Raw genomic sequence first — 22,568 nt, 5'->3', positions numbered from 1 at the left:
TACTGTATCTTAAGCTGGTTATTCAGGGCAAATAAATATTTTAATGTATGAAAGAATTAGTGACAATTTTAAACACTTTTATGAAACCACTTAATGCATTTTTATTCACAATAATTAAAAGTACACACTAGGATTACAACATTATTAATTACTGAACAACTCATTCAAAGTACAAACCAAATTTTTCACTTGAATTAATGGGCAAAAGCAAACGTGTATATCGAGTAAAAATTTAGTAAATTTATCTACTGTTCCTTATCATCATGTAATATTGTACAGGTTCTTAATAACAGTCTTTATACATTTTTAACGCACGCTAGTTCTTAAAACTACAAGAATATTATTTATTATTAATAATAATAATAAGAAGAAGAAGAAGTTATGTGTACAACGTGTATAAGTTACCGAACTGGAGAAAAAGAATAAATTAAGAAAGTTATGGAACTGTTTTAATTTATGTTATGTATGCATTTTACCATAATTTTAATATTTAATCATTCATCAAAATATCGTGCAAATGTTAATATTACGAAAAGCAAAACGTTTCATTCAATACCTCCCTATATAGAGAACGTTGCAGTCTTTTTGTTCTATGTAGTTGACTATCGCTAACGTTATCATAGCCATCATGCCCATGAATATCACTATTTTGATACAATATGTTCTGGTGTAAATGAATGCAAATAAATAATTAATACCCCTTCTACTATAACTTGTAAAAGTGTGATCTTCGTATTCTATGCTCTTTTCTCCATAAATTCAGTATCTAAGTGTTCGAAAATGGTAGTATGATCATTGAATGGTGCCCATATCTTCACATCATGCCTTATCCCACTTGTAGCAAGAACGGGAATATGCGGATGAGATTCCAAACAATTTGTCTGTTAGAAAAATATTCTTAAATATATATCTACAATTTATTATAACTGTACTAAATTGATAGAGGTACGTACAACTCCTCGTTTGTTTCCACGCATCGAATTGATGATCACTTCAGTTTCCTTTTCCCAAACAAATATATCTCTACAATCCGATCCAGATATAATGAATTCACTTTTCGGTCCAAAGAAAGAGACGCCTTTTACTATAAAATACATAGAAGTGTTTTTACATATCAAGTGTACTCAGGAGTAACTAATCAATTATATTATATAACATACCAGTAATAATATTAGTATGACCATCATAACTATGCACAAAATCTCCAAGTTTCGGTGAGACTGCATCAAACAAGTATATCATTTCATTGCTATAACTTGCCAGAATTTCAGTTCCATTATAATTGTATACAGCACAAGTCACAAGCATGTTTTCGTAATTTTCAATCTGAAGTAAATAACGAATTAGTCAAACGTGTACAGTAATAAAGTTCTAACATAATATAAAAATTCAAATACTACACTAGATGTGCAGGACAAAGTTTGTGCAGCGGTGTGGACGCTTTTCGTCGATCGTAAATTCTAACTTCAGATGCAGCTCCGCCGACACAGAATTCGTTGCTGTTCATAGGATGTGACTGAACGCTATACAATCTTACATTGTAAATACCATCTCTCACCACTGTCAATCTGCACAAATAATCTCTTGAACGTTGCGAAGGAAGATAAATTATTTAAAAGGGTTTAAATAGTAACGTACTCTGTTGCTTTACTATCTCTGATATCAATGGATAACACTTTAGCATCTTCGCCGACGGATAAAACGACATGCGGCGTATCGGGATGAATAGCTAGTTTATGAGCTGGTGCACTATGAGTTGCAACGTTACGGGATGCACCGTGATTCATATCTAATAGTCGTACTTGACCGTCGCAAGCACATGTCATTAAGAATTCTACGTCGAACGGTAGCCATTTGGCCTAAGTAATCAAAATGGGTAACATAGTACTATACAATTAGAACACACATATAATTTAATTAATATACGTTTGTAGATACCTGAAAAACATTCCTTGTATGACCCGTATCGAAAACGTCACGTTTCTTTCCTACTGCCCAGTCCCATATCATCACAGTTAAGTCATCAGAGCAACTGGCCAGTAGATTACCTTTCTGATTAAAATTTAAGCCATTAACGCAGCCCTGTAAGAATACTCTATGTTAGTAAACTTAATCTTTCGTAATAGAATTCATATTTCTCGTTTCATTAAATAGAAGCACCTGATGTTCATCGAGTCTATGCATGAGTTTCAATCGTTGCGCAACATGTAAGGAACCGTAACAGTTCCGATGAAATAATGGATTGAAACCGCGTTCGCGGGAAGTAAGCTCTGGTATCACGAACCATTTATGCTTTGGCTTAGCTGTTTTAAAATAAGCCAAAGTTTTATTTTTAGAAGTAACTATACTCATTTAACACAGTATACACGCAGATAACAAAATATACTCATTTATGTTTAATAAAAAAGGTATACCTTCATGATTAAAATGGATCGGATGGTCCATATTGGAATAAGCTTCCAAGAACCTTATATAGTCTTGCCCGAATTTAAGGCAAGGACTATATACTTCAGCCAGTATTCCACTAGAGTCTTCATCTGAACTGTCTTCAAGATATTCCATTGAAACTTCGCTATTATTGTCTATTAGTTGACCAATAGAGAACGATTCTACAGTACTGTCCATGCTATCATCTTCAGACTCCGATGAAATAGACAAAACATGAATTAACCTCTGTCTACTAGAATCATCATCTGAATCATTTCCAAGATTTTCCATTGCAACTTCATTGCTGTCATCTATTTGTCAAACAGGATAAAATTGTATCGAATACAATATGATATATTTGATAAATACGAAACTTTGATAATACCTTTGCTAATGGATCCTTCAGTTTCATTCTGTTCTCCAGAGCTTGATCCATTATCAGTGAGGGAAGGCAAAATGTCTCTTGAAATAGATGGTTCCGTTACCATCGCTGAATCAACAATAGTCGATTCTTTATTCTCGTTTCCTTCGGAGACACTTCTTCTGCCTGTATCATTTTGTTCCACCGTTTTGCTTTCAAATTGAGTTTCATTTGACATGTCCACTGTTTTATATGTCACGTCTGTCTCGTTTATACCAATTTCATTATCCTTCCAACCAGCACTCATTTCATTCGTTATTATCCTTTCAATTCTGTATAGTATCATTATCTGTGAACACAGACAAAAGTCTTTTAAAATTAATTGTTTTACTTTTAATATTAATTGAGGTTACAAAAACAAATCCATATGATTTAACATTTCGAAGTTCGAAAGAAATCGTTCAGATGCGAAACAAAATGAATAATTGTAAAATATGTAAGCAGCATTGTACACGTATATAATTGTACGAAATAAATCAAATAATAAAAATGTAAACGTGAAAGTTCGATAAAGTACATGTATTCATAGTATAAATCCGATTTACGCAGCTCGTTGGAACTATCTAAAATTACACCTAATTTGTATTATTACGTAGCACGAACTGTAAGCGATCTCTGAGATGGTCGCCGGTCAGGCGGCGCACTGTTCATGTCTCGGAGATAAGAAGTCTCTGTTTGGAAGAAGAGATGGTTCGTCGAGGGGAGAAGACTCTTTTTCGAAGAAAAAGAGTCGGTCGAATAAAGATCTTTGTCAAAGAAGCAGCCCACCTAATTTCTCATCTTCTGTCTTCTACAGAACATAGCAGAGCAACGATAATATAACATTTACGAAACCGCGACGCCACTATAAATCTTACGAATTTTGTCATATTTTACGATGTAGTTATATGTACAATACAAGACTATCCCCGAATACAATATCAAAACATAGTGTATAATACAGACCTACTCAACCGAGCTGTTATTTTCCTATATCGAATTTTAGATCCAAAAATACGAATAAAATATTTACACGCTCACATATTACATAAATCTACTATCTATGCGTGTATGTATTCGTTTATAAATATGTATGTAATATTTATCTGACCAAATGGCTGATATTTATGAATATCGTTCCTATTAACTATTTGTTCGTTAACGATAAAACAAAGTTCAATGATCGACGAATTGATCCGAAACGGTTGATAATGATCCCATTTCCGCAATTTAGAAATATATACGTAATAGATGAAAAAGCTATGCTTGGCTCATCTCGAATACGGAATAATTCTGATTGGTACATTACATATTTAAATATTGTTTCATTCTTGACATGCTTTCTTATATTTAAATAGTTTGCTATTTACTGTTTATATAGTTTGCTCTTTAAATTGTGAACCCTGTTCAATAAAACTGTATTACCTTCCCCGCGGCATTTAATGGCACACTGCGCGTATGCGTACGTACGTAACGTACACGCACACTACTCGTCAAAAGCACGTGGTCTGTCGATGTATTTTAACCACGGCGATTCCGACCTGACAAAGTATGTTAATATGGTACTTCCTTTAAATGCAGCATTATTTTGATGATTCGTAAAGTAAATTGTACAATTAAAAATCGTATTTTTTACAGGAACAATTTTACAGAAGAAGATATGGATTTAATCTAACCCAAACACGATGATTTAGATAGAAAAGCTTTGTATTGAATTAAAAAGATAGTCTGATCTGGAAAGAGAAGCTTGAAAAAATGGCAAAAATAATAAAGTTCTTTCAAACCATAAGAAACAATTGGAAAAAATCTGTCGTTGGAGTTGCAGCTTTGTCTTATGGTGTTTCATACAGCAAAGATGCATTCGAGTAAGATATTAGTTTTCTGTTACAAAATAAATTTTTCATTCCGTTGAAATAATTAGAATTATTCTATTTGTTTCAGGACAGAACAATTAATGAGGCAATACTGTGAAATTGCATCACAGTATGGTGATGCTCCATGTCCAACACATGTAAAACATCGACATGTAACAGTTATTTTAAATCCAAACGCCAAAAAAGGGTTTGTGCTTTGTATATTGATAAAATGTTCATTAATCATTTGATTACTAACAACTGTTTTGATTTACAGGAAAGCTAAAAAGTTATTTACAAACTACTGTGAACCATTATTGCATTTAGCAGGAATAGCTGTAACAGTGATACAAACCAAGTCAGAGAATGAAGCTAGGAAGATTATAATGAACTTGGATACACCAACCGATGCTATCATAGTAGCAGGGGGAGATGGCACTTTATCTGATGTTTTGACAGGATTAGTTAGGAAATGTAATTCAGATATCAATTCAGTTAAGCAATGTCCTATTGGTATTTTACCTTTAGGACAAGTAAATAGAGTTGCAAATTCTATGTATCATAAACATGATCATTTATCTGATGTAAAACAGTTGATAGAAGCTACAATGACAATTATAAACGAGAACTCCAAAATGATGGATATGATTGAAGTTTTACCTGTCGAAGTATGTGTAATATTTGTAGACCCTTTAGTAAATTGTATGTATGATATATTGAAATGCATGGTACATATTTATGGTTTAAGGAAAATGTTGAAGAACCAGTGAAACCAATTTATGCTATGGGTACAATTGAATGGGGTGCATGGAAAGACGCTCACACTATTGCTAAAAAATATTGGTACTGGGGACCCTTACGAAAGTAAGTAGAGGTATTTTCAGCCATTGATAATTTTGTTCAAGTTTCTCATTTACATTACTTTTATTACAGATACGCGACTTATGTACTGAATGGATATAAAGAAACGTTAAATTGGAACTGTGACGCAACAATAAAATATACCAATCCATGTAATGGCTGTTCCAATTGTCACCACTCTGACATTATCAGCGTAAATAAGAGGTGGTGGCATGCGTTCGTTCCAAAAAAACCAAGCATACCAACGATTGATTACAGCAAAATAGTAAATGAACAATGTGGTATTTCTTATGAATTACCTATATCAACGAACGAACTACATGTAGAAAGTTCCAACATAGAGAAATCGGAACCTTTGTCATCACAGTCATGTTTGAAATTGAAAATAGGTAATTGAACAAATACAATATTTTCATAATAATGACAATTAAACTGATATATTTGTAACATAGGTCCAAAAGATACTGGGTATTTTTCTTTTGTGCTTGAAGGATGGAAGCAAGAAAATGATAACAAATTATTGTATAAACAGATACTAGAAGCAAAAGACATTGAAATAATACCTAAAGAGGTAAATTTTAATTACTTAAATGTACTCATATATAACCATTTTTATATTAAATCTGTTTGCAGGTACATACAGAGAAAACATTGTATATCGATGATGAAGAATACGAATTAAAATCGGTTAAAATTAATTTACTTTCACGATCCGTTAAAGTGTTTTCTCCCGAATCGAATACTTAATAGTACGATGATATATAATTTAAATAAAATTATTATTAAGCACTAATATATTTTTATAAAAAATAATTTATTATTTCATATAAAAGGTACTTTATGATATTGTCATCTGTACATGACATTCTTGAGTATGTACGTATAATCTATTTTTACATATGTTTAATACTCACACGATTATCCTAAACATATTATATTCTACATTATAAAATCCATTACTGTTTTATTATAAATGCATTGATTCTGAAAACTTACTGGAATTCTCATCACATTCATTGGTCCGCGTTATGGACGTAATTCTATGGCATATAAAATAAATTTCTAATTCTATAAATATAAAACACTTGCAATACAGTACATGTGAGAAAGACAATTTGCTTTTAAAATTTTGTAGAAGGCACACTGTTTACGTCATCGCAACACGCATTCGTTTCACTATCCTTACCCGTAATCTTAAAGAAGTTTAATAAAGAAGGAGCCGAACCTTTAGATAATTTTGTTTGCTTTTGCGGTTCCGTAGAACGTGATCTACTATTTCTTCTGGCAGGTGTTGTGGTAACACCAGTTAATTTTTCTGACACTGATTTTCCTGACCTATGCTCGAACTTCTCTCTACGTATTCTGGTCAACCAATCAACGTTTTCTTTGTACTTCTCCGGAGACATTTGAAGTAAATGCGGCGCCGTGCCATCAATTACAAAATTAGGAAGATTCAACGTAGGCGAAAAGAGGATTTCATTCTTACTCTCTGGAGTGAATGAACTTGTGCTTGGTTCGTCAGATTCGTAATCCTTGTATAATCGGTTATTGTCGTGGTATGGGCTAAATAATCTTCGCGCGCCACGATTTTCCAAATGCGCTCGTTTCGCAATGAATTCATTATTTTCATGTATTGGTGACAAAATTGATTTGAATTTTCCTTCGGACCACGATCCCATCATCATCTGGGAGTAAGTTCTTTTTACAGAATTACTAAGACCATAACGAGTTTGATTAGCTTCTGCCTGGTTGAAAATATCACCGGTTCCAGGAGTAGCACCTAGCAACGAGAAATTAGCATTTAAAATTTGTTCAAATAATTAATCTAATAAAAACATACCAGGCGTGGTGTCGGATCCTGGAGTATGTTCCTGGGATGCAACCCAACGTCGAGTAATGGTTGGTGTAGTTTCTAATTTTAACTTCTCTAAGGGATTTTTAGTATGAACGATTTCAGCATGACCACGTATTTGTACTTCCTCATTATCTATTTTATGTTCACGGCCAATTCTCCAGATTCTATGGCAGGAATCGTCAGAACATGTTACTATCTGAAAACAAAAATAAATGTAAACGTGATGAATGCTAATCAATGCGTGAAAACTAATAGTCAAATTTTTATGTGTACTTTAGTTTCTCCAACATTGCACCATGCAATGCAGGTAACTTCTTCTGTATGTCCAGATAGTTGGACGACTGGTGCACCTGGTTTATTTGTGCGCCATATGTATGCAAGTTCATCGCTTGAACCACTGGCTATGTAACGTCCATCAGCACTCAAACAAGTCTTAACATAGTACGTACAATTCTGATGCCCGTAATATTCTGCAACTAATGCGTAAAACACGTTAACAGTTGTTTCTTTAATATTACTTCATTACTGTTGTGAATCTTACTCGGATTGGGATTATATGATGATATATTATATGCATATATAATATTATCCATACAGCTTGCATACAATGTGATTCTGGCTGGACATATTAATAATGACGAGAATCCATTTCTTGTACTGTGCCCATTATAGTTCATTGTATGCTTAGCTATAGGTTCCTTTTTGTGAACGGTATAATTTTTACGCAAATCCCACACCTTTATTAGTCTGTAATAAAAGTAACAGTTGTTAGTATTCTATGTCCTGTTTATAATGGTAATATCAATAAATTTACCCGTCGCCAGCTGCACAAGACAGTAAAGTGACATCATCTTGAAATGCTAAACTGGTAATACTTTGAGCTCTAGATGTGTGATTAATTGCTCTTCGCTGCCTCATGTTACTCATGGTACCCATATTGTGTGCATTAGCAATGCAATTGTCAGGTTTACGATGCTCGTGATGGTTGGCTCTAATGTCCCACAACATAATAAAGCCATCCCTGGCTCCTGTTGCAAATACAGCTGCAATAAATTGGTGTTAATGAATACTTTATAGAAATATGTCTCTGACATGTGCCTATATAATAATTCAATACCTTGATCTTGATAACGAAACACAGCAGTTTTAACGCTTCTTGTATGAGCATGGAAATAGTCGACCTGCCTTATTTCAGGGCCAGACACATCCCACAATCTGGCACTATGATCTCCAGATGCTGTCACTAACTTTAATTCACCTGGCATCCAGGCAACATCAAATATTGCATTACAATGTGCCTGGAAATAATTTGATTGCTTTTGATTGTATAAAATTAATAATGAGTTTATATTACATACTCTATGTGAAGATATTAATTTAACGTACTCGATTTTATGGTAAACATAAAATTATTACCTGGGTTCCCTCCAATGGTTGATTGGACACCCCTTTAACGTTAGTATCTTGGATTGCGACTTTTCCATCCTCGTTCGCTAATGCAATTATTTGTTCGTACCCTTCCGTAGTACAAAAACGACACGCGAAAACTGGTGGTTCTGGATTAAAATCGAGCGCATTCGTGTTCGGTGTAATACCACGATAAACGTCATTCTGATAGCATTTTAAGCGATACAGAGCGATATCATAATCACGTATGAATTCTGAAACGTAATATAATATATTAAAATTTCAGGCAGAACGTGCAAGTATTTTAATTGACAATTTGATGAACAAATGACGCTATATGGATCACGTATAACCTATGAAAGGATATTTAGATTTCGGTTAATTTTCTTGCAGTTTATAATCTATTAAAATGGATTTACCTGATCCTCTTTCACGTTCCACAATGGAGCGCACTAAACTCATTCTGAAAATTCATTAAACTAATGTTTTGTTATAACACTTCCGACAATTGTTCATACGCACGAGATCATACGCGGGAAAAATCTGTCAGAATGTCAGCACCTGCGCAGTTGCGTATTCGATTCAATTATCTGGCAAAGAGGGGATACCATGTGACGTCGCTGACGATGGCGTTTTAGTTCGTGTCACGGAATCGTATGGTATAGATGGGGGTACCGCAAGGTGAATATGTGTTATGTGCTGTGCACTACTGCGCAGCTTATTGTAAGTCAAGTGTTTTACACGATACGATAGATCTGTTTCGTTTCAATTAATTCATTTAACAAGTACTCAGTGTTTTTTTATAAAATATTTTTTCATAAATTTATACATATTAGAAACGAAAAAATCACTTTCAAATTTACCGTATATAACACGAGGTTATATAGATGTAAGCGCTTATAGCTTGTATTATTTCATGCCTGCTTTTTTTAGTCCAGAAAATAAACTGACGTATAGTTGCATATAGGAACTGATCGAATACGGGAAAGAACTCTTTTGTTTAATCATTGATTGTTATAAAAATGCTTTCGTTTTTGAAAAATAGCATTGCAACGAAACAAGGATTTACTAAATACGGTATGATCGATCAATTTAGAATACGAATTAATGTTATTTAATCGAATAGGGTCCAGGCGTGATATAGTTTGATATTTTCAATAATATGGGTACAAAGTACATTGAACGAAGATATTGATGGTACAATTTTATATAATAATTTTCAATTTAATATTACGAAATGCTTAATTATATTACGTCTACTATATTTACGAAAACCAGAACTGGTTCGTTTTTTAAATTATTTCGGGGAGAACAAATTTGTCATTATTTCTTATTCATATTGATGCCGAGCATTAATTATTTCGTATATCAGGAGCTGCTGCAAATTATTGGAATGTAGTTATAAATAAATCGTACGCAACGAAAAACAATGGCACTAAGAATATTGTATACGTTGATGGTGTTAGGACACCATTCTTACAGTCTGGAACCACTTACAAAAACTTAATGTCATACGATCTTGCGAGGCATGCGTTGGTGTAAGTTACTTTATACGTATTATGACTTTGTTTAAGATGGTTAATAGAACTCTAATATATTATGTATCTCTACTAGGTCATTGCAAAAAAAAATTAATTTTCCCAAAGAAATAGTTGAATATATAGTGTATGGTACTGTTATGCAAGAAGTAAAGACATCTAATATTGCACGAGAAGCTGCTCTAGCAGCTGGCTATAGCGAGCATACCCCTGCACATACTGTAACAATGGCGTGTATCAGTAGCAATCAGGCAATTACAACTGGTATGGGTTTGATTGCTTGTGGCGTATACGATGCAATTGTTGCTGGTGGAGTTGAATTTATGTCTGATATACCGATTAGACACAATCGAAGTATGAGATCTTTGATGTTACAACTTAACAAAGCAAAGAGTACTGGACAAACGTTATCTCTTCTCTCATCTATTAGGCCACAGCATTTTGTACCAGATGTGAGTCAACTTGTGGTAAAATTAAATTGTCTAACATTAATTGCACTTCATTATTCTTTTACGCACATAGTTGCCTGCCGTGGCAGAATTTTCTAGCGGGGAAACAATGGGTCACAGTGGAGATAGATTAGCTGCTGCATTTGGAGTATCAAGGGTAGAACAGGATGAGTATGCGCTACGGTCACATACTTTAGCTGCTAATGCACAAAAACAAGGATATTTATCAGATGTAGCTCCTTACAAAGGTAATAGCAGTTAAATTATAATAAATAAAAAAGCGGTTTAACATTATATTTCATTATGTTTTGTAGTTCCTAATGTGAACAAAATAGTTGATAAGGATAATGGAATCCGTGTTTCTACACCAGAACAATTAGCAAAATTGAAGCCAGCTTTTGTTAAGCCATATGGTGTAGTTACTGCTGCTAATGCTTCCTTTTTAACTGATGGAGCATCTGCTGCCTTAATTATGTCGGAAGAAAGAGCCCTGCAACTGGGCCTTACTCCAAAAGCATATTTAAGAAATTTCACATATGTTTCCCAAGATCCTGTTGATCAGTTACTATTGGGGCCAACTTACGCAATACCAAAGGTTACGAATTTTCACTTTATATATACATTTAACATGTCAAGTATTCAATATAAAATTTATTGCAGATATTAGAGAAAGCTAAATTAGATGTGAAAGACATAGGTGTGTGGGAAATACATGAGGCTTTCGCTGGGCAAATTTTATCTAACTTGAAAGCATTGGATTCCGATTGGTTTGCACAGAACTATTTAGGAAGATCAAAAAAAGTGGGAACACCAGATCTTAGTAAATGGAACGCATGGGGCGGATCTTTATCGATTGGTCACCCATTTGCAGCAACTGGAGTTCGATTAGCAACTCATACAGCCAATAGACTTATCAGAGAAGATCAACAGTTCGGATTGATTGCTGCTTGTGCAGCTGGTGGACAGGTAAATGAGGTTTCCCAATAGTGTTTTTGTCAATTAAATTCTCTTCAATAAGCTTATTATCTCTACTGCAGGGAGTGGGAATGATTATGGAAAGGTACCCTGGCGCTGAAGTGTGAACCACGAGAAATAACTAATTATCTTGGAGAACCGATCACGTTGTACAAACCAGGCGTAATGGGGAAAAACATCTTTTTGTTTTAAAGAGAAATTTAATTTTTTACAAAATGTTTTTTATAAAATATTTTACTATAAAAGTTATTTAAATGTATCGTTAGTAAAACTGTAATTTTGTATGAAATCTTTTTATTATTTCTAATCCGAGGTAACATGAAAAAGGGAGGGAAGCGATTGTTCTGTTAAATGGTGCCTTACAGCATTGTCTAAAATGGTTTTGATATCCTGACAACCCCACAAGACACGTTTTTTTAAAGATTCAAGTTTTGATAAATGTAATCGTTGGCCTGCTCCTTGAGCTACCACTATGAAACCATCTTTAGACGTGCTGTCGCTATCTGGCAAAGCGACAATAGATAAGGTAACACCGGGAGCACATTCTTCTACATAATTTGCATCTAATAGTCCTGTTTCTAATGTTTTATCTTCATCTGAAGAACATAGCGTTATGGTACATCCTACAGCATAATTCTATAAAATAAATAATATAGCTTAATGACTTTATTAAAATGTTAGAAATCAATAGATTTTTTCGTCTTATGTTGTACCTTAATAGGAATCCCAGCATCAATTAAAGCCAGTGTTGCTGCGTTTACAGACGCGCAATATTCACTTCCATCTACTTGCAATACTTCTACGTAAATATCTATTTGCGATCGTGGATATAGCTCTAAATGTATTATTGCTTCCATAGCATGTTTCAATTGTAGCGACCTCTCTTGCGATTTCCTATCGCCTCTTGGTTTTCGTTTACGTTCTCCGGAAGACAGACTAAACACTGCCATGCTATATTGACAGTTTACAATGCCTTTGGTAACGTTGCTTGAAGATCTTCCGGTAGAACCTCGTGGCTATAATTATTAAAATAATTCGTGAAGCACAAAAATTTCTTTGTTCAGATATTTAGACAGAATACAAAAAAAAAAGGCGAATCATAACCTGATGCGGTCCGTACACTGTGGCTAAAACTTTAGTGTTACCGTGTTCGATGTAAGCACTTCCATCAGCTTGTCCAAACACTCCCATTCTCACACGTATTTGCCTTAATTCTACAGCACGTCTGCCATCGGATCTCAATCCGTTTCCATCTTCGATATTTTCTGTTTCGATCATTTTTCCTTTCGAAATCTACGTATACACGACACAGATTTACTTTAACCTAAATATTCATTTCAAACACCCGTGAAATCGAGACCACAGCGCTCCCAGGGGATTTTTCTAGTAATCATAACTTTTCAAAACACGCTTTTAAATTCGACAATTGAATAAACTTTATTTTATAACATTTGTCTATTTAAGTTTAATACTAGATTGAATAAAAATGAATCCACGGAAGTATTAATTATACGAATTCTTTGTTTTATTACACTCTTGTCTATATATACAGAAAAGATTAATGAGTTAGTTGAGCTTGTTTCTCTTTATTTTGTGCAATCTCTGCAATCCCTAGTTTCTTTAGTAAATCATTTTTACTTTCAAAGAATTCTTTGTACCACATTATGTGATCATATTTCTCTTGAACCGTCAGATATGGATTTTTCGAAAGTCCAACACACACCAATTCCATAAAATGTCGTATCGGACCTACAGTTGGACACCATTCTGTTAAATGTCGTTCCAAAAATACATGCTCCGAGAAATGTATATTCCTTTCCTCATCCATTCCTGTGTAATTTAAAAATATGTTATTTAACCAAATATTGTGTAGAACAATATATTATTTTCGTAATAATACCTTGTTCATTGTCGATCGGGAACTTCCATAGTTTTCCCTCCTCAGTCCATTGAATCATTTCTTGAAATGCATTTTCTGGCCAATAATTCATTATTATGTGCATACATTTCTTCTCACAACTCTCCCATGTGTCGAGTTTAACAGTATTTGGAGAAGTCATATTGATTCCACAAAAAATTTTGTTATACCTACTGTGTGTTTTTCCATCCCTAAAATTAAATCAATGTTGTAACTAGAAGCAAACGTCAACATTTTTTAAAGTACAATGTGAACCAAACCATTTTTTCAATTCTTCTGTATCATTATCGCATAGTATCCAATGTAGATGTGATATACTAGTATCTCTTTTTACATATTGTCTGCTGTCTATCTGTCTCCTCTGCCAATTCCTCAAATTGGTCCTACTACCTCGATCAATCTGACTTGTCAACAATGATTTACTTACAGATTGCTCTGCAGAGGCTCTTCGTTCTTGTACTCTTTTATTTTTTTCTCTTAATGTGTTCAAAAACTGTGTGCTCTGTGATTGCTTTTGATACAAATCATTAATTATTGATGATTGTTTCTGCTGTTCTTGTTCCAGTCTTTCATGTTCTTGACGTTCTACAAATAATTTTTTAGCAACTGGTCGTCTTTCTTGTATTTGACTTGTTTTTACGAGGTCTTTAATTATCGATTTCTTAGACTGTTGCTCTTGTTTCCGACTGTTTTCTAACTGTTTAATTATAGATGGTTCATCAAATTTACTTACAGACTGTTGCTTTTGCAGCTCCTGCTGCTCTTGTTCCTGACTCTCTTTTAGCTGTTTAAGTATGGACGATTCATCAAATTGACTTACAGACTGTTGCTTTTGCAGCTCCCATTGCTCTCGTTCCTTATTCGTTTTTAGCTGTTTAAGTATGGATGGTTCATCAAATTTACTTGGAGACTGTTGCTTTTGCAGCTCCTGTTGCTGTCCTTCCTTCTGTCTTTTTAGCTGTTTAAATATGGATGGTTCATCACGTGGACTTACAAACTGTTGCTTTTGCAGCTCCTGCTGCTCTTGTATCTGACTCTTTTTTAGCTGTTTAAGTATGGATGACTCATCGATTTGTTTATTTATCTGTAGGTCTTGTTTCTTTAGTTTTCTTTGTTGTCTTTCTTTTACCAACTTCTTTTTCTGTTCGTTTTTTAACATTTTAGATACAGATGATGATTTTATAGTTATTTTCGATTCATCTTTGTAACCTTTAAACTCTGAAGTTTCACTTGTATTTTGATTGTTTATTTTACTTTCTTCATTAAAGCTGCCAACTTTACTTCTCGATTGAGATTCGCTACTATAAAATACATTACAAATATATTACAATATGTAAATATTATTCATTCTACAAATATTATATACATACGTTGGCTCTGTAAGTTGTTGTTTACTTTTTAGAGTAGCAAAACTATCTAGCAGTGAGGAAACAATTTTCTCTTTATCTCCACCAACTGATAAAGTTAGTATTTCAGCTGCTTTCCTTATACGTTCCTCTAAAATTAAACATTAACTTTCAATTATTGATATATAAAACGTCTAATTATGTATGTTCAACATTTTTTTTTAACTTTGGATTGGATTAAATGCTCACCTACTTTTCCTGTTTTATTCTTTTCGTGTATCTTGATATCAATCTGCTTCGAAGGTGATTTCTTTAAAAAGAAAATGTATAGAGTCACTATATTTTTCAAAAAATATTTGTCAAACCAAAAGAAATAAAATGTTTACTTGAATCAAGTGATCTATTAAACCATACAAGTCTATGTCCTCCTTCTGTTTTTTATCAATATTATCAGTTGTTTTCTTAGTTTGTTGTTGGTATTCGGTAACTCCATCGCTATCAGAATCAGATGAATCTGATGAAGAGGAGTTGGAACTTAGTCTAACTGAATTATATTTAATGTGTATCAATTTGTTGCGTATTATAATTTGCGTCCTAAGATTTGTGAAAAAAGAATATTAGTTTCTAGGAAGAATATTGCGGTTTGTAAATAGTAACATTTACGTTGAAACTTACCTTAAAATATGACGTACAGACAACATATTTTTGATATTATTTAACGGTATTGCTGTTAATTCTGCTTACAATTGTGTAATGCAAGCGAAATACATAAATACCAAAAATCTCTATCACGTTACACGCCGCATCAATTGAACTTATACTGCCATAAAAGATGTCGAGTAGTTTGCAGGTCTATACATAAATATCATTTATTAATGATATGTTTAGCTTGATATTAGCTTTCATCAACTTAATGTGATTATTGTACGTATTTATTACAATTGTGTAAATCTAAGAAATTGAAGTATGGTATAGGTTGGTATCATACAGCTGTAGAATATCCTTGAAGTTAGCAGAGAATGATGATTTTAATCGAAATAGGTATGTCTCGAAGTATTCAATTCAAAATAATAAACGCGTGTAAATGCTTTCTTTCTGTGTACATTGTTTAAATTAATAGAAACTTAAGAGGTGGCAGAAAATGAGACATCGTTAAGTCCTCTAATGCACAACGTATCTGAACGTTTATTAAAAAAATGCTTTATTTTACAAGATTCATAGCATTCGAAGCTAGTTTATTGCATATAAATAACAATGTAATATATATATCTCTGATTTTTTTCCCTTATTTTATCAGGCAAAACACGCGACTAAAAATGTTTTGTGAAATCATGCGCCTGTTAATGGGATCCAATAACTCGGAAACTGTGAATTTAAGATACAATTATAATTTATAAATTTTAATTTACAAGGCTTATGGTATAATCTTTAATATTAAAATAAACTTACATAATAATGCTATTTCGAAAATTTTAATCGGGTTGCGATAAACCCCAACACCCCGCCAATTACGTAATTAAGAGCTTACAAGGTAGATTAAAAATAAACGATAAAATTTGAGAATTTATGCATTATTTTACAGCAAACGAATTTAAAGTATATTCTATGTTCTCATAGCTTTTTTTGTCAGATAGACCTTGAGAAATGTAAACAAGACGTGATCGATTTGCTAAATCAGTTAATTGGTAATAATACATACACGCCAGCCAAGAACTTAAGTAAGCTGTATGCGTAATTACAAAGCGCGTCTCTTATGATATTAGTTTCTCTGCGCAATTAATTAACAACTTACACTTAGTATCTAACTGTGTTACTGGTACTAGGGGAGAAATAAGACAATTTAATGAAAGGTACAGCAATAAATTACGTAAGTGAATAAATATATATCAAAATATATGGTCAATATGAAACAGGTCCATCCATGCTGCGATAGAAATTCCCTTCGTTGGATACATATAACTTTGGCTCCTTTTGCTTGCCAGGGTAATAAAAAACATGAAGTGTTCGTAAAATATATCAATCAAGACGAAGACAAATCAAGCATTATGTTTGGATCTTCTAATGCTGGTAATGGTAATTCAGTTTTCTCTTCCTCTACTCTGGCATCCGACATCTTTAGGAACTTAATCACCTTTTCAGTAGCAGCGATTCCGCAACTACTTACTTCATTCTATGAAAAAGAAATTACATTTTTACTTAGCTTGATTCGATTACGAATGACAGTAATTATAAATATTTCGAGTAGTTACCGATGCCGTTAGATTCATGAAATTGAAAAATTTCTGAAGTACAGATACCATAGCGGTAAAATTATTATCTGGAAGTCTACTTCGTACCAACGATTCGTAATCCTAGAAATAAATATTTTATTAGTACGCTACTTCTACGATCCATCGGTAATGTTCCGTTTACTATTTGCTCACTTTATTATCCATTATTAAGTAACCAAGTAGGAGTACGACGTACGCTCCAATTAAAGTATGTTCCATGTGTCGTCCTGCCTTTTGCAATACTGAAAAGAAAAATATATACTTCGTGCGTTGTTCTTTTCAACAACTTCAAGGTATTGTATAGTAACATTATACGAACATTTCGTAACAGTTTCTTCAATAAATTCCTCCTGAGATTTAGTTGTGGTTGACACTGTTTCTGTTTGCTCGCTGTCTTTTTCTCCATCTAAAATAGCATTTGTTTTTTGCTCTTCAGCGCGTGCTAGTTCCTCTTGTTTGTAGAAAAGGTCGATTAAAGATTCTACGCCGCTTTCTTCAGATGCTAAACGAAGGAAATTAATTATTATAAAATTCCAATCGTCATAAGAATATATGCTAAAGCTAAAATATATAACATATTTACCATAAAAAATATTTTCTGGTGACGGGGGAGCTTTTGAATCGATTAGAAGTTGTTTGTTATCATCACATTGTTCCACTAAGTTTATTAACAGAATCAATGCCAACATCATCATATCGAAACGCTTTTCTTCGGGAAGTGACTCGGGAACGCGTAACAAAAGGTACAAACTGCAATCCAGAACACCTGTTTGCGATCCTACTGATTTACTTCCGAAAGCTGAAAAAAGTGCAAACGTTATAAAATATATGTTTTAAAGATTAAGAAACCAAAGATTATAATAACGAGGACTTACATTGTCTATTGAATCGATGTGTAAGATTGATCAGAACTTTAATAATAGCAAACAGACACTCTCTAATAACAGCACCAGTAGAAGTTTTATCACTCGGATCTATGGTTGGATAAATAGGAATTTCTTGTCCGCAAAGATGGTACAAATTTGCTAATGTGCTGACTAAAACTCCATTTTCGTATTTCAATAAATATACTTGATTTTCCTCATTCATGTGAGTAACCTGAGACAATATAAAGTAGATTAATAATCATTTTTAACAGCAGAATGTATCTGTACTTAATTTATCTTATACTCACATTTTCTAATACACGTAGACATCTATCAACTTTACGTAATTTGTCTAATAAAGGATCTGACCAACCAGATCTCGTAATATCCTGAGCATTAATATGACGGTGACAATCCCTGATTGTTTTAACAATGTGTTCTAATCCTCCCAATTCTCTAAGTTCCTCTTTAAACCATTCGCCAGCACGTTTCGATGTAAGACTGAGAAGTGTTTCCATAGCAAGTTGTCCAACCTAATATATGGATAAATAAATAAATGATTTAACTATTACCAGTTTCGTATTAGAAATTATAAAATAAAAAGTATATTTACGGTGATATTATCCAGATTTAAATGTTTCGCGTGTCCTTGAGCTTGAATATCAGCACACAATTGGCGTACTTTCTCTCTATTCTTTAACAATTCAGCACCGCTAAGTCCACAATCATCGAGTGCATCTTTGTGACTGGCATCGGATTCTAACAAACTTAACATTAATTCCAAGCAATCCCGATCTAAATCCATAGCTAAACGGTCTTGACTTAGTACAAACATTACTGTTGCTGTACACAAAGCAAGGCTCTGAAATAAAAGAAATATATAATATTTGTTTGACATTATTGAACATGAATTTAATTTTTACAATATAATTACCTGATCCTTGGTCGCGTCGTGAAGTGCTTTAAAGAACTTGGCAACTGTACCATGAGCACGTACATGCATTCGAAACGCGGGTGCCATGCATTTGCTAGCTAATCGTATAGCTGAAAGACAACGAGTAGCATTCGGATTGTTCTCCCTTAAAGTGTCTAATATATATTCAACATCGTCATTAAACTCTTGAAATTCTCCACTTTCTTGAATTTGATGTGCTTTCTTTACATTCTTTACTACAGTGTAGAACTGAAAAATAAATCTTACATTAATAGTCATACTCATTTTTTGATTGATTAATAATTTAGTTTTTCGTAAGATCAACGATAAAGAATCATTTGCTACACAGAAGATAATTCATAGTTCAATATACATACACCCTTAACTTTCTTGCCACAACGAATACTAGTTATAGCATCAGATTCATCCTCAAAACCTGCAACAGCTTCAGGGTATGTGACAACTCTTGTCAGTTGCGAAGTATCGAATTCTTCCTCATATTCGACAGGCCCTGTACTGCTATGGGATCCTGAAGCAGTAGTTGGTGTATCACTACCCACAGTAGCAGCATCTGCGTTATTTGATTCTTTATCGCTATCACACCATTTATGTTTGTACAGTGCCCTTCTTTTATTTCCATTTGTTGCGCCTGTGGAGCGACTTTTAAAAATGCTACCCTTTTTGGTAGCAGGTTTCTGAATAGCTGCAGATGGTGCATTCTGGGGTTGAGACTCTACCACGGTACTAGTTACGTGTAAAGCTATATCGCTCTCTGCATTACCACTGATACCTTCGCTATCGTCGCTACCAGAAAACCAATCTTGATCAACTAAGCTTTTCGCTGTAGCTGTGTCGTTGTCACTAGCGCGAGGTGGTTGTTCGGTTTCTACTTCGTGATCTGGTTCTGGTTCTAGTTCTGGCTCAGGTTCTGGTTCTAGGTCCAATTCGTGTTCTGGCTCCAATTCGTGTTCTGGTTCCGGTTCGGGTACACGAACCGTTACAGGCTGTGAAGCGGGTTCCGGCTGCGGAGTAGGTTCCGAAATCACCTCGTTTGTCGGAATATCTATCGAACAGTGTTGAACTTCGTCTGGAACTGTTCCAGCAGTTTCCTCATTTTCTGGTGCATTTATTATCATTGGTCTGGTCTGCAAAGGATCAGAATCATTCGACAATATGTCGATCAGTTCCTGTGTTGTGGTTGGCAGTGGTTGATCACGCCCAATTAATGGTTCGATTGCTGGTTTGCAGGCATATGTTGAACCACAATCAGTCTTAACGATATCGTAATGTGATATTAAGGTGTTGTTAGAATCGGTGACGGATTTTCTAAGAGTTAAAGAAAGACCAGAATTATGCGAATTGGGAGTTACCGGTGTTGCGGACACAGCGGATGATGGCGTTAAATCTAAATGCAGATTTTTGGTTCGACTACGAGTAGTTCTTCTCATCTCGGAATTTTCTAACGGTATTGAAACTGTGGAGACAATAGGTTGTTGAGAACGAACCGTTTTATGATCAGATTTTAGCATGTCCGTATTAACATTCTTACGTTCGACATCGGTTTTCGTCGGACTCATAAGCGGCGTTGAAATTCTGTATGTTTCGGGTTCAGGCTCTGGAGCAGGCTGAACGTTCGCACACACTAATCGTGCTGTGCCTTTGCATATTCTCAATACAATAGGCGGTTTCCCTTCCTCCCTGCTGGGAGTCACATCGTTATTGGTTGCATCTAAAGTTTCTGTTACCTTTTTAGCCGGAGCATTTGACACTTTTGTCACAGATTGCTTTGGTGGCAGAGGCGGCTGCGGAGTCGCTTTTTGAGGACGTGTTCGTCCGTAATGTGAATCAGGTACTTGTTTGTATATTGCCACATCCTGGCGAGATTCTTCTATCGGAGGTGGAACATTTCTACTCTTAAAAAACTTTTTAGGTTTAACAACCGGTGGTGCTACATCTGGCTTATTGTCTGGATCAGTTTCAAATGAGAACGGATCTTTTCCAGAATTAACACGAGCATTTTGATTTCCATAATCCAGCTTTATTCTCTTTGCGCCAAATGTATTATGTATATCATCTCTTCTTCCTATTTTCAAACAAATATTTTTATTGAAATGACATTTTGGAGCATACACAGATTTTTAAATACTATACTCAAATACAAAACATGTTGATGTAATATAGAATATAAGTTATAGAAATTACACATTGATGTTGCATTAATTGGATATTGAATATGCAAGGAATGTTTGTTAATCCAAGCATATATATATATATATATATATAGATATGTATATATATGTATGTATGAATGAATGATGCGATACAACATAATGATGCATGCAACTATGATCGATAATGAGAAAAGCATACCATTGATATTTGTGCTTCTGATAGATGTGAAAGATGTAATACCCCATTTTCCAACAGTGCCTGCTGATTTAGCAGCAGAAGGTCGATTGCTGTTCTCTCTAAAAAGCTTATCGAATTGAATGCTCCCAGGCGTCACACTGCTGACCTTACGGCTGTAAGATTTTGTGTAACTACGGGACGTCATGTTGTATTCTTCGATAATTCAAAAACGTTCCACATCTCAATAGACACAAGTAAGTATATCCATCTTTTATGTTCTCCAAAAGTTATCAGGCATATATGGTAAATAACCATTGACTGTTCGCACGGTTGCGGTGAAATGTTGCGAAAGGTAACGAAGCTTCAACGCATAGGAGCCTCGTTCACCGTGATAAATTGAAAGTTCGTTAGGAAAAAAAATCAAGAACCAATATATTCGGAACATATGAAAGAAACAAACGCCATGTTTCATTCGCTATTTATCCCGATGCACAAATTTACGAAAGTATAGCTCTCAAATTCGATTTCGATATGGAAACATTGTCCTTATACCCATTGTTCTCAATCTCGTGTTCACACTTATTCCTTAAGTATCGTGATTTTTATATATCTGCATAAGTATAACTAAAAATATTAGTCATAACATGATCTTGAGCCATCTGTCGATGTTTTTCGTTTCAAGATTTAGATACATACCATACACAAAAAAAACGAGCAATACAATACACAAGATTGTAATATGTACTTGTCGTCCTATCCAATAGGTAGAGCCAACAAGCAAAGATTCTCCTATATCTCCTGTCTACCTTACCGGTAGACAATCATCCAATCAAAATCTGTTTTATATAACGAATAAATCACACAATCTTTTAGCTTTAACTTCTGATTTGCAGATCTTCCCTTTTTTACAATCGGTTAATGTTACAATTATAAATCGTTCCTAATATGTGCCCTTTGTTTTACATCGGTTTGATCATTCTGATAGTTATTTTTAATGTTTCGAAATAATTTAACTTTACGTTGAAAAATATTTTTCCCGAAATTTATTAATACAAAACCTGATTAACTGAAACAAAATATCCTATTATTCTTATAGCAAATATTTGTAAACATTGAAACA

At 34.0% G+C, this 22,568-nt stretch overlaps 7 protein-coding genes across 20 annotated transcripts; 2 read left to right on the top strand and 5 right to left on the bottom strand.

The window, feature by feature from the left end:
- Positions 1-732: 732 nt before the first annotated feature.
- Positions 733-4,280, bottom strand: LOC144470342 (DDB1- and CUL4-associated factor 8). Of its 5 annotated transcripts, none has more exons than XM_078181354.1 (10): positions 4,253-4,280; positions 2,813-3,137; positions 2,415-2,738; positions 2,161-2,303; positions 1,939-2,082; positions 1,639-1,859; positions 1,403-1,568; positions 1,161-1,326; positions 954-1,084; positions 733-881 (listed from the first exon to the last, which is right to left on the bottom strand). In XM_078181354.1, the coding sequence occupies exons 2-10, from the start codon at positions 3,132-3,134 to the stop codon at positions 738-740; spliced, it is 1,761 nt and encodes a 586-aa protein (XP_078037480.1). In that variant the 5' UTR covers positions 3,135-3,137; positions 4,253-4,280; the 3' UTR covers positions 733-737. The 5 variants fall into 5 exon arrangements, with proteins under 5 accessions (XP_078037480.1, XP_078037479.1, XP_078037481.1 ...); XM_078181353.1 differs by lacking the exon at positions 4,253-4,280 and adding an exon at positions 3,794-3,885; XM_078181355.1 differs by lacking the exon at positions 4,253-4,280 and adding an exon at positions 3,617-3,713.
- Mulk (acylglycerol kinase-like protein Mulk) lies at positions 4,247-6,398 on the top strand. Its single transcript, XM_078181356.1, has 8 exons — positions 4,247-4,376; positions 4,466-4,692; positions 4,769-4,888; positions 4,958-5,348; positions 5,429-5,544; positions 5,614-5,930; positions 5,994-6,112; positions 6,175-6,398. Exons 2-8 carry the CDS (start codon positions 4,583-4,585, stop codon positions 6,286-6,288), a joined length of 1,287 nt encoding a protein of 428 aa, XP_078037482.1. The 5' UTR covers positions 4,247-4,376; positions 4,466-4,582; the 3' UTR covers positions 6,289-6,398.
- Positions 6,399-6,662: 264 nt separating this feature from the next.
- Positions 6,663-9,355, bottom strand: L(2)dtl (WD40 domain-containing protein denticleless). Its single transcript, XM_078181350.1, has 9 exons — positions 9,326-9,355; positions 9,223-9,266; positions 8,813-9,057; positions 8,514-8,694; positions 8,211-8,439; positions 7,938-8,143; positions 7,670-7,872; positions 7,382-7,592; positions 6,663-7,321 (listed from the first exon to the last, which is right to left on the bottom strand). The coding sequence occupies exons 1-9, from the start codon at positions 9,331-9,333 to the stop codon at positions 6,663-6,665; spliced, it is 1,986 nt and encodes a 661-aa protein (XP_078037476.1). The 5' UTR covers positions 9,334-9,355.
- An 84-nt stretch (positions 9,356-9,439) lies between these two features.
- Positions 9,440-12,054, top strand: Mtpbeta (mitochondrial trifunctional protein beta subunit). Of its 3 annotated transcripts, none has more exons than XM_078180612.1 (7): positions 9,440-9,484; positions 10,176-10,341; positions 10,418-10,793; positions 10,864-11,038; positions 11,105-11,385; positions 11,451-11,756; positions 11,828-12,054. In XM_078180612.1, exons 1-7 carry the CDS (start codon positions 9,469-9,471, stop codon positions 11,870-11,872), a joined length of 1,365 nt encoding a protein of 454 aa, XP_078036738.1. In that variant the 5' UTR covers positions 9,440-9,468; the 3' UTR covers positions 11,873-12,054. The 3 variants fall into 3 exon arrangements, with proteins under 3 accessions (XP_078036738.1, XP_078036739.1, XP_078036737.1); XM_078180613.1 differs by having other exon boundaries at positions 9,449-9,526; XM_078180611.1 differs by lacking the exon at positions 9,440-9,484 and adding an exon at positions 9,550-9,880.
- A 4-nt stretch (positions 12,055-12,058) lies between these two features.
- Positions 12,059-13,163, bottom strand: Ski6 (exosome complex component Ski6). 2 transcript variants are annotated; one of them, XM_078180614.1, is made up of 3 exons: positions 12,870-13,163; positions 12,479-12,781; positions 12,059-12,401 (listed from the first exon to the last, which is right to left on the bottom strand). In XM_078180614.1, exons 1-3 carry the CDS (start codon positions 13,041-13,043, stop codon positions 12,069-12,071), a joined length of 810 nt encoding a protein of 269 aa, XP_078036740.1. In that variant the 5' UTR covers positions 13,044-13,163; the 3' UTR covers positions 12,059-12,068. The 2 variants fall into 2 exon arrangements, with proteins under 2 accessions (XP_078036740.1, XP_078036741.1); XM_078180615.1 differs by having other exon boundaries at positions 12,911-13,074.
- Positions 13,164-13,243: 80 nt separating this feature from the next.
- Mrps31 (mitochondrial ribosomal protein S31) lies at positions 13,244-16,026 on the bottom strand. Of its 2 annotated transcripts, XM_078180610.1 has the most exons (8): positions 15,969-16,009; positions 15,705-15,881; positions 15,416-15,623; positions 15,279-15,339; positions 15,054-15,180; positions 13,944-14,984; positions 13,666-13,874; positions 13,244-13,595 (listed from the first exon to the last, which is right to left on the bottom strand). In XM_078180610.1, exons 2-8 carry the CDS (start codon positions 15,728-15,730, stop codon positions 13,324-13,326), a joined length of 1,944 nt encoding a protein of 647 aa, XP_078036736.1. In that variant the 5' UTR covers positions 15,731-15,881; positions 15,969-16,009; the 3' UTR covers positions 13,244-13,323. The 2 variants fall into 2 exon arrangements, with proteins under 2 accessions (XP_078036736.1, XP_078036734.1); XM_078180608.1 differs by having other exon boundaries at positions 15,705-16,026.
- Positions 16,027-16,214: 188 nt separating this feature from the next.
- On the bottom strand, positions 16,215-22,162 carry Wapl (cohesin release factor wings apart-like). 6 transcript variants are annotated; one of them, XM_078181007.1, is made up of 12 exons: positions 21,470-22,137; positions 20,649-21,182; positions 20,470-20,573; positions 19,477-20,244; positions 19,100-19,348; positions 18,779-19,027; positions 18,474-18,698; positions 18,175-18,397; positions 17,619-18,098; positions 17,453-17,541; positions 17,279-17,380; positions 16,215-17,199 (listed from the first exon to the last, which is right to left on the bottom strand). In XM_078181007.1, exons 1-12 carry the CDS (start codon positions 21,651-21,653, stop codon positions 17,050-17,052), a joined length of 3,357 nt encoding a protein of 1,118 aa, XP_078037133.1. In that variant the 5' UTR covers positions 21,654-22,137; the 3' UTR covers positions 16,215-17,049. The 6 variants fall into 6 exon arrangements, with proteins under 6 accessions (XP_078037133.1, XP_078037129.1, XP_078037131.1 ...); XM_078181003.1 differs by adding an exon at positions 22,145-22,162 and having other exon boundaries at positions 19,477-21,182; positions 21,470-22,072; XM_078181005.1 differs by having other exon boundaries at positions 17,619-17,801; positions 17,883-18,098; positions 19,477-21,182.
- Positions 22,163-22,568: the final 406 nt, after the last annotated feature.

The sequence above is a fragment of the Augochlora pura genome, chromosome 5 (genome assembly GCF_028453695.1).
Source record: "Augochlora pura isolate Apur16 chromosome 5, APUR_v2.2.1, whole genome shotgun sequence".
In the NCBI taxonomy this organism is placed as follows: Eukaryota; Metazoa; Arthropoda; class Insecta; order Hymenoptera; family Halictidae; genus Augochlora; species Augochlora pura.
Note: the sequence above shows the minus strand (reverse complement) of the source record. Positions and strands in the feature narration are given on the sequence as shown.

Excerpts from the sequence above, each read along its gene's own strand:
- LOC144470342 (XM_078181351.1), bottom strand. The coding sequence starts at position 3,499 with ATGAACAGTGCGCCGCCTGACCGGCGACCATCTCAGAGATCGCTTACA. Across the intron at positions 2,304-2,414 it reads GATCCATTTTAATCATGAAG|CTAAGCCAAAGCATAAATGG; the intron begins GTATACCTTTTT and ends ATTTTAAAACAG. Across the intron at positions 1,085-1,160 it reads TCATACTAATATTATTACTG|TAAAAGGCGTCTCTTTCTTT; the intron begins GTATGTTATATA and ends TGTATTTTATAG.
- Mulk (XM_078181356.1), top strand. The coding sequence starts at position 4,583 with ATGGCAAAAATAATAAAGTTCTTTCAAACCATAAGAAACAATTGGAAA. Across the intron at positions 4,693-4,768 it reads TACAGCAAAGATGCATTCGA|GACAGAACAATTAATGAGGC; the intron begins GTAAGATATTAG and ends TATTTGTTTCAG. Across the intron at positions 4,889-4,957 it reads AATCCAAACGCCAAAAAAGG|GAAAGCTAAAAAGTTATTTA; the intron begins GTTTGTGCTTTG and ends TTTGATTTACAG.
- Mtpbeta (XM_078180611.1), top strand. The coding sequence starts at position 9,826 with ATGCTTTCGTTTTTGAAAAATAGCATTGCAACGAAACAAGGATTTACT. Across the intron at positions 9,881-10,175 it reads ACAAGGATTTACTAAATACG|GAGCTGCTGCAAATTATTGG; the intron begins GTATGATCGATC and ends TTCGTATATCAG. Across the intron at positions 10,342-10,417 it reads CTTGCGAGGCATGCGTTGGT|GTCATTGCAAAAAAAAATTA; the intron begins GTAAGTTACTTT and ends TATCTCTACTAG.
- Ski6 (XM_078180614.1), bottom strand. The coding sequence starts at position 13,043 with ATGATCGAAACAGAAAATATCGAAGATGGAAACGGATTGAGATCCGAT. Across the intron at positions 12,782-12,869 it reads CAGTGTACGGACCGCATCAG|CCACGAGGTTCTACCGGAAG; the intron begins GTTATGATTCGC and ends TAATAATTATAG. Across the intron at positions 12,402-12,478 it reads ATGCTGGGATTCCTATTAAG|AATTATGCTGTAGGATGTAC; the intron begins GTACAACATAAG and ends TTTATTTTATAG.
- Mrps31 (XM_078180608.1), bottom strand. The coding sequence starts at position 15,730 with ATGTTGTCTGTACGTCATATTTTAAG. Across the intron at positions 15,624-15,704 it reads TCTGTACGTCATATTTTAAG|GACGCAAATTATAATACGCA; the intron begins GTAAGTTTCAAC and ends CACAAATCTTAG. Across the intron at positions 14,985-15,053 it reads CAACAACTTACAGAGCCAAC|TAGCGAATCTCAATCGAGAA; the intron begins GTATGTATATAA and ends TGTATTTTATAG.
- Wapl (XM_078181003.1), bottom strand. The coding sequence starts at position 21,653 with ATGACGTCCCGTAGTTACACAAAATCTTACAGCCGTAAGGTCAGCAGT. Across the intron at positions 21,183-21,469 it reads CAGAAGCACAAATATCAATG|GAAGAAGAGATGATATACAT; the intron begins GTATGCTTTTCT and ends GTTTGAAAATAG. Across the intron at positions 17,542-17,618 it reads TGAAGAAACTGTTACGAAAT|TATTGCAAAAGGCAGGACGA; the intron begins GTTCGTATAATG and ends TTTTCTTTTCAG.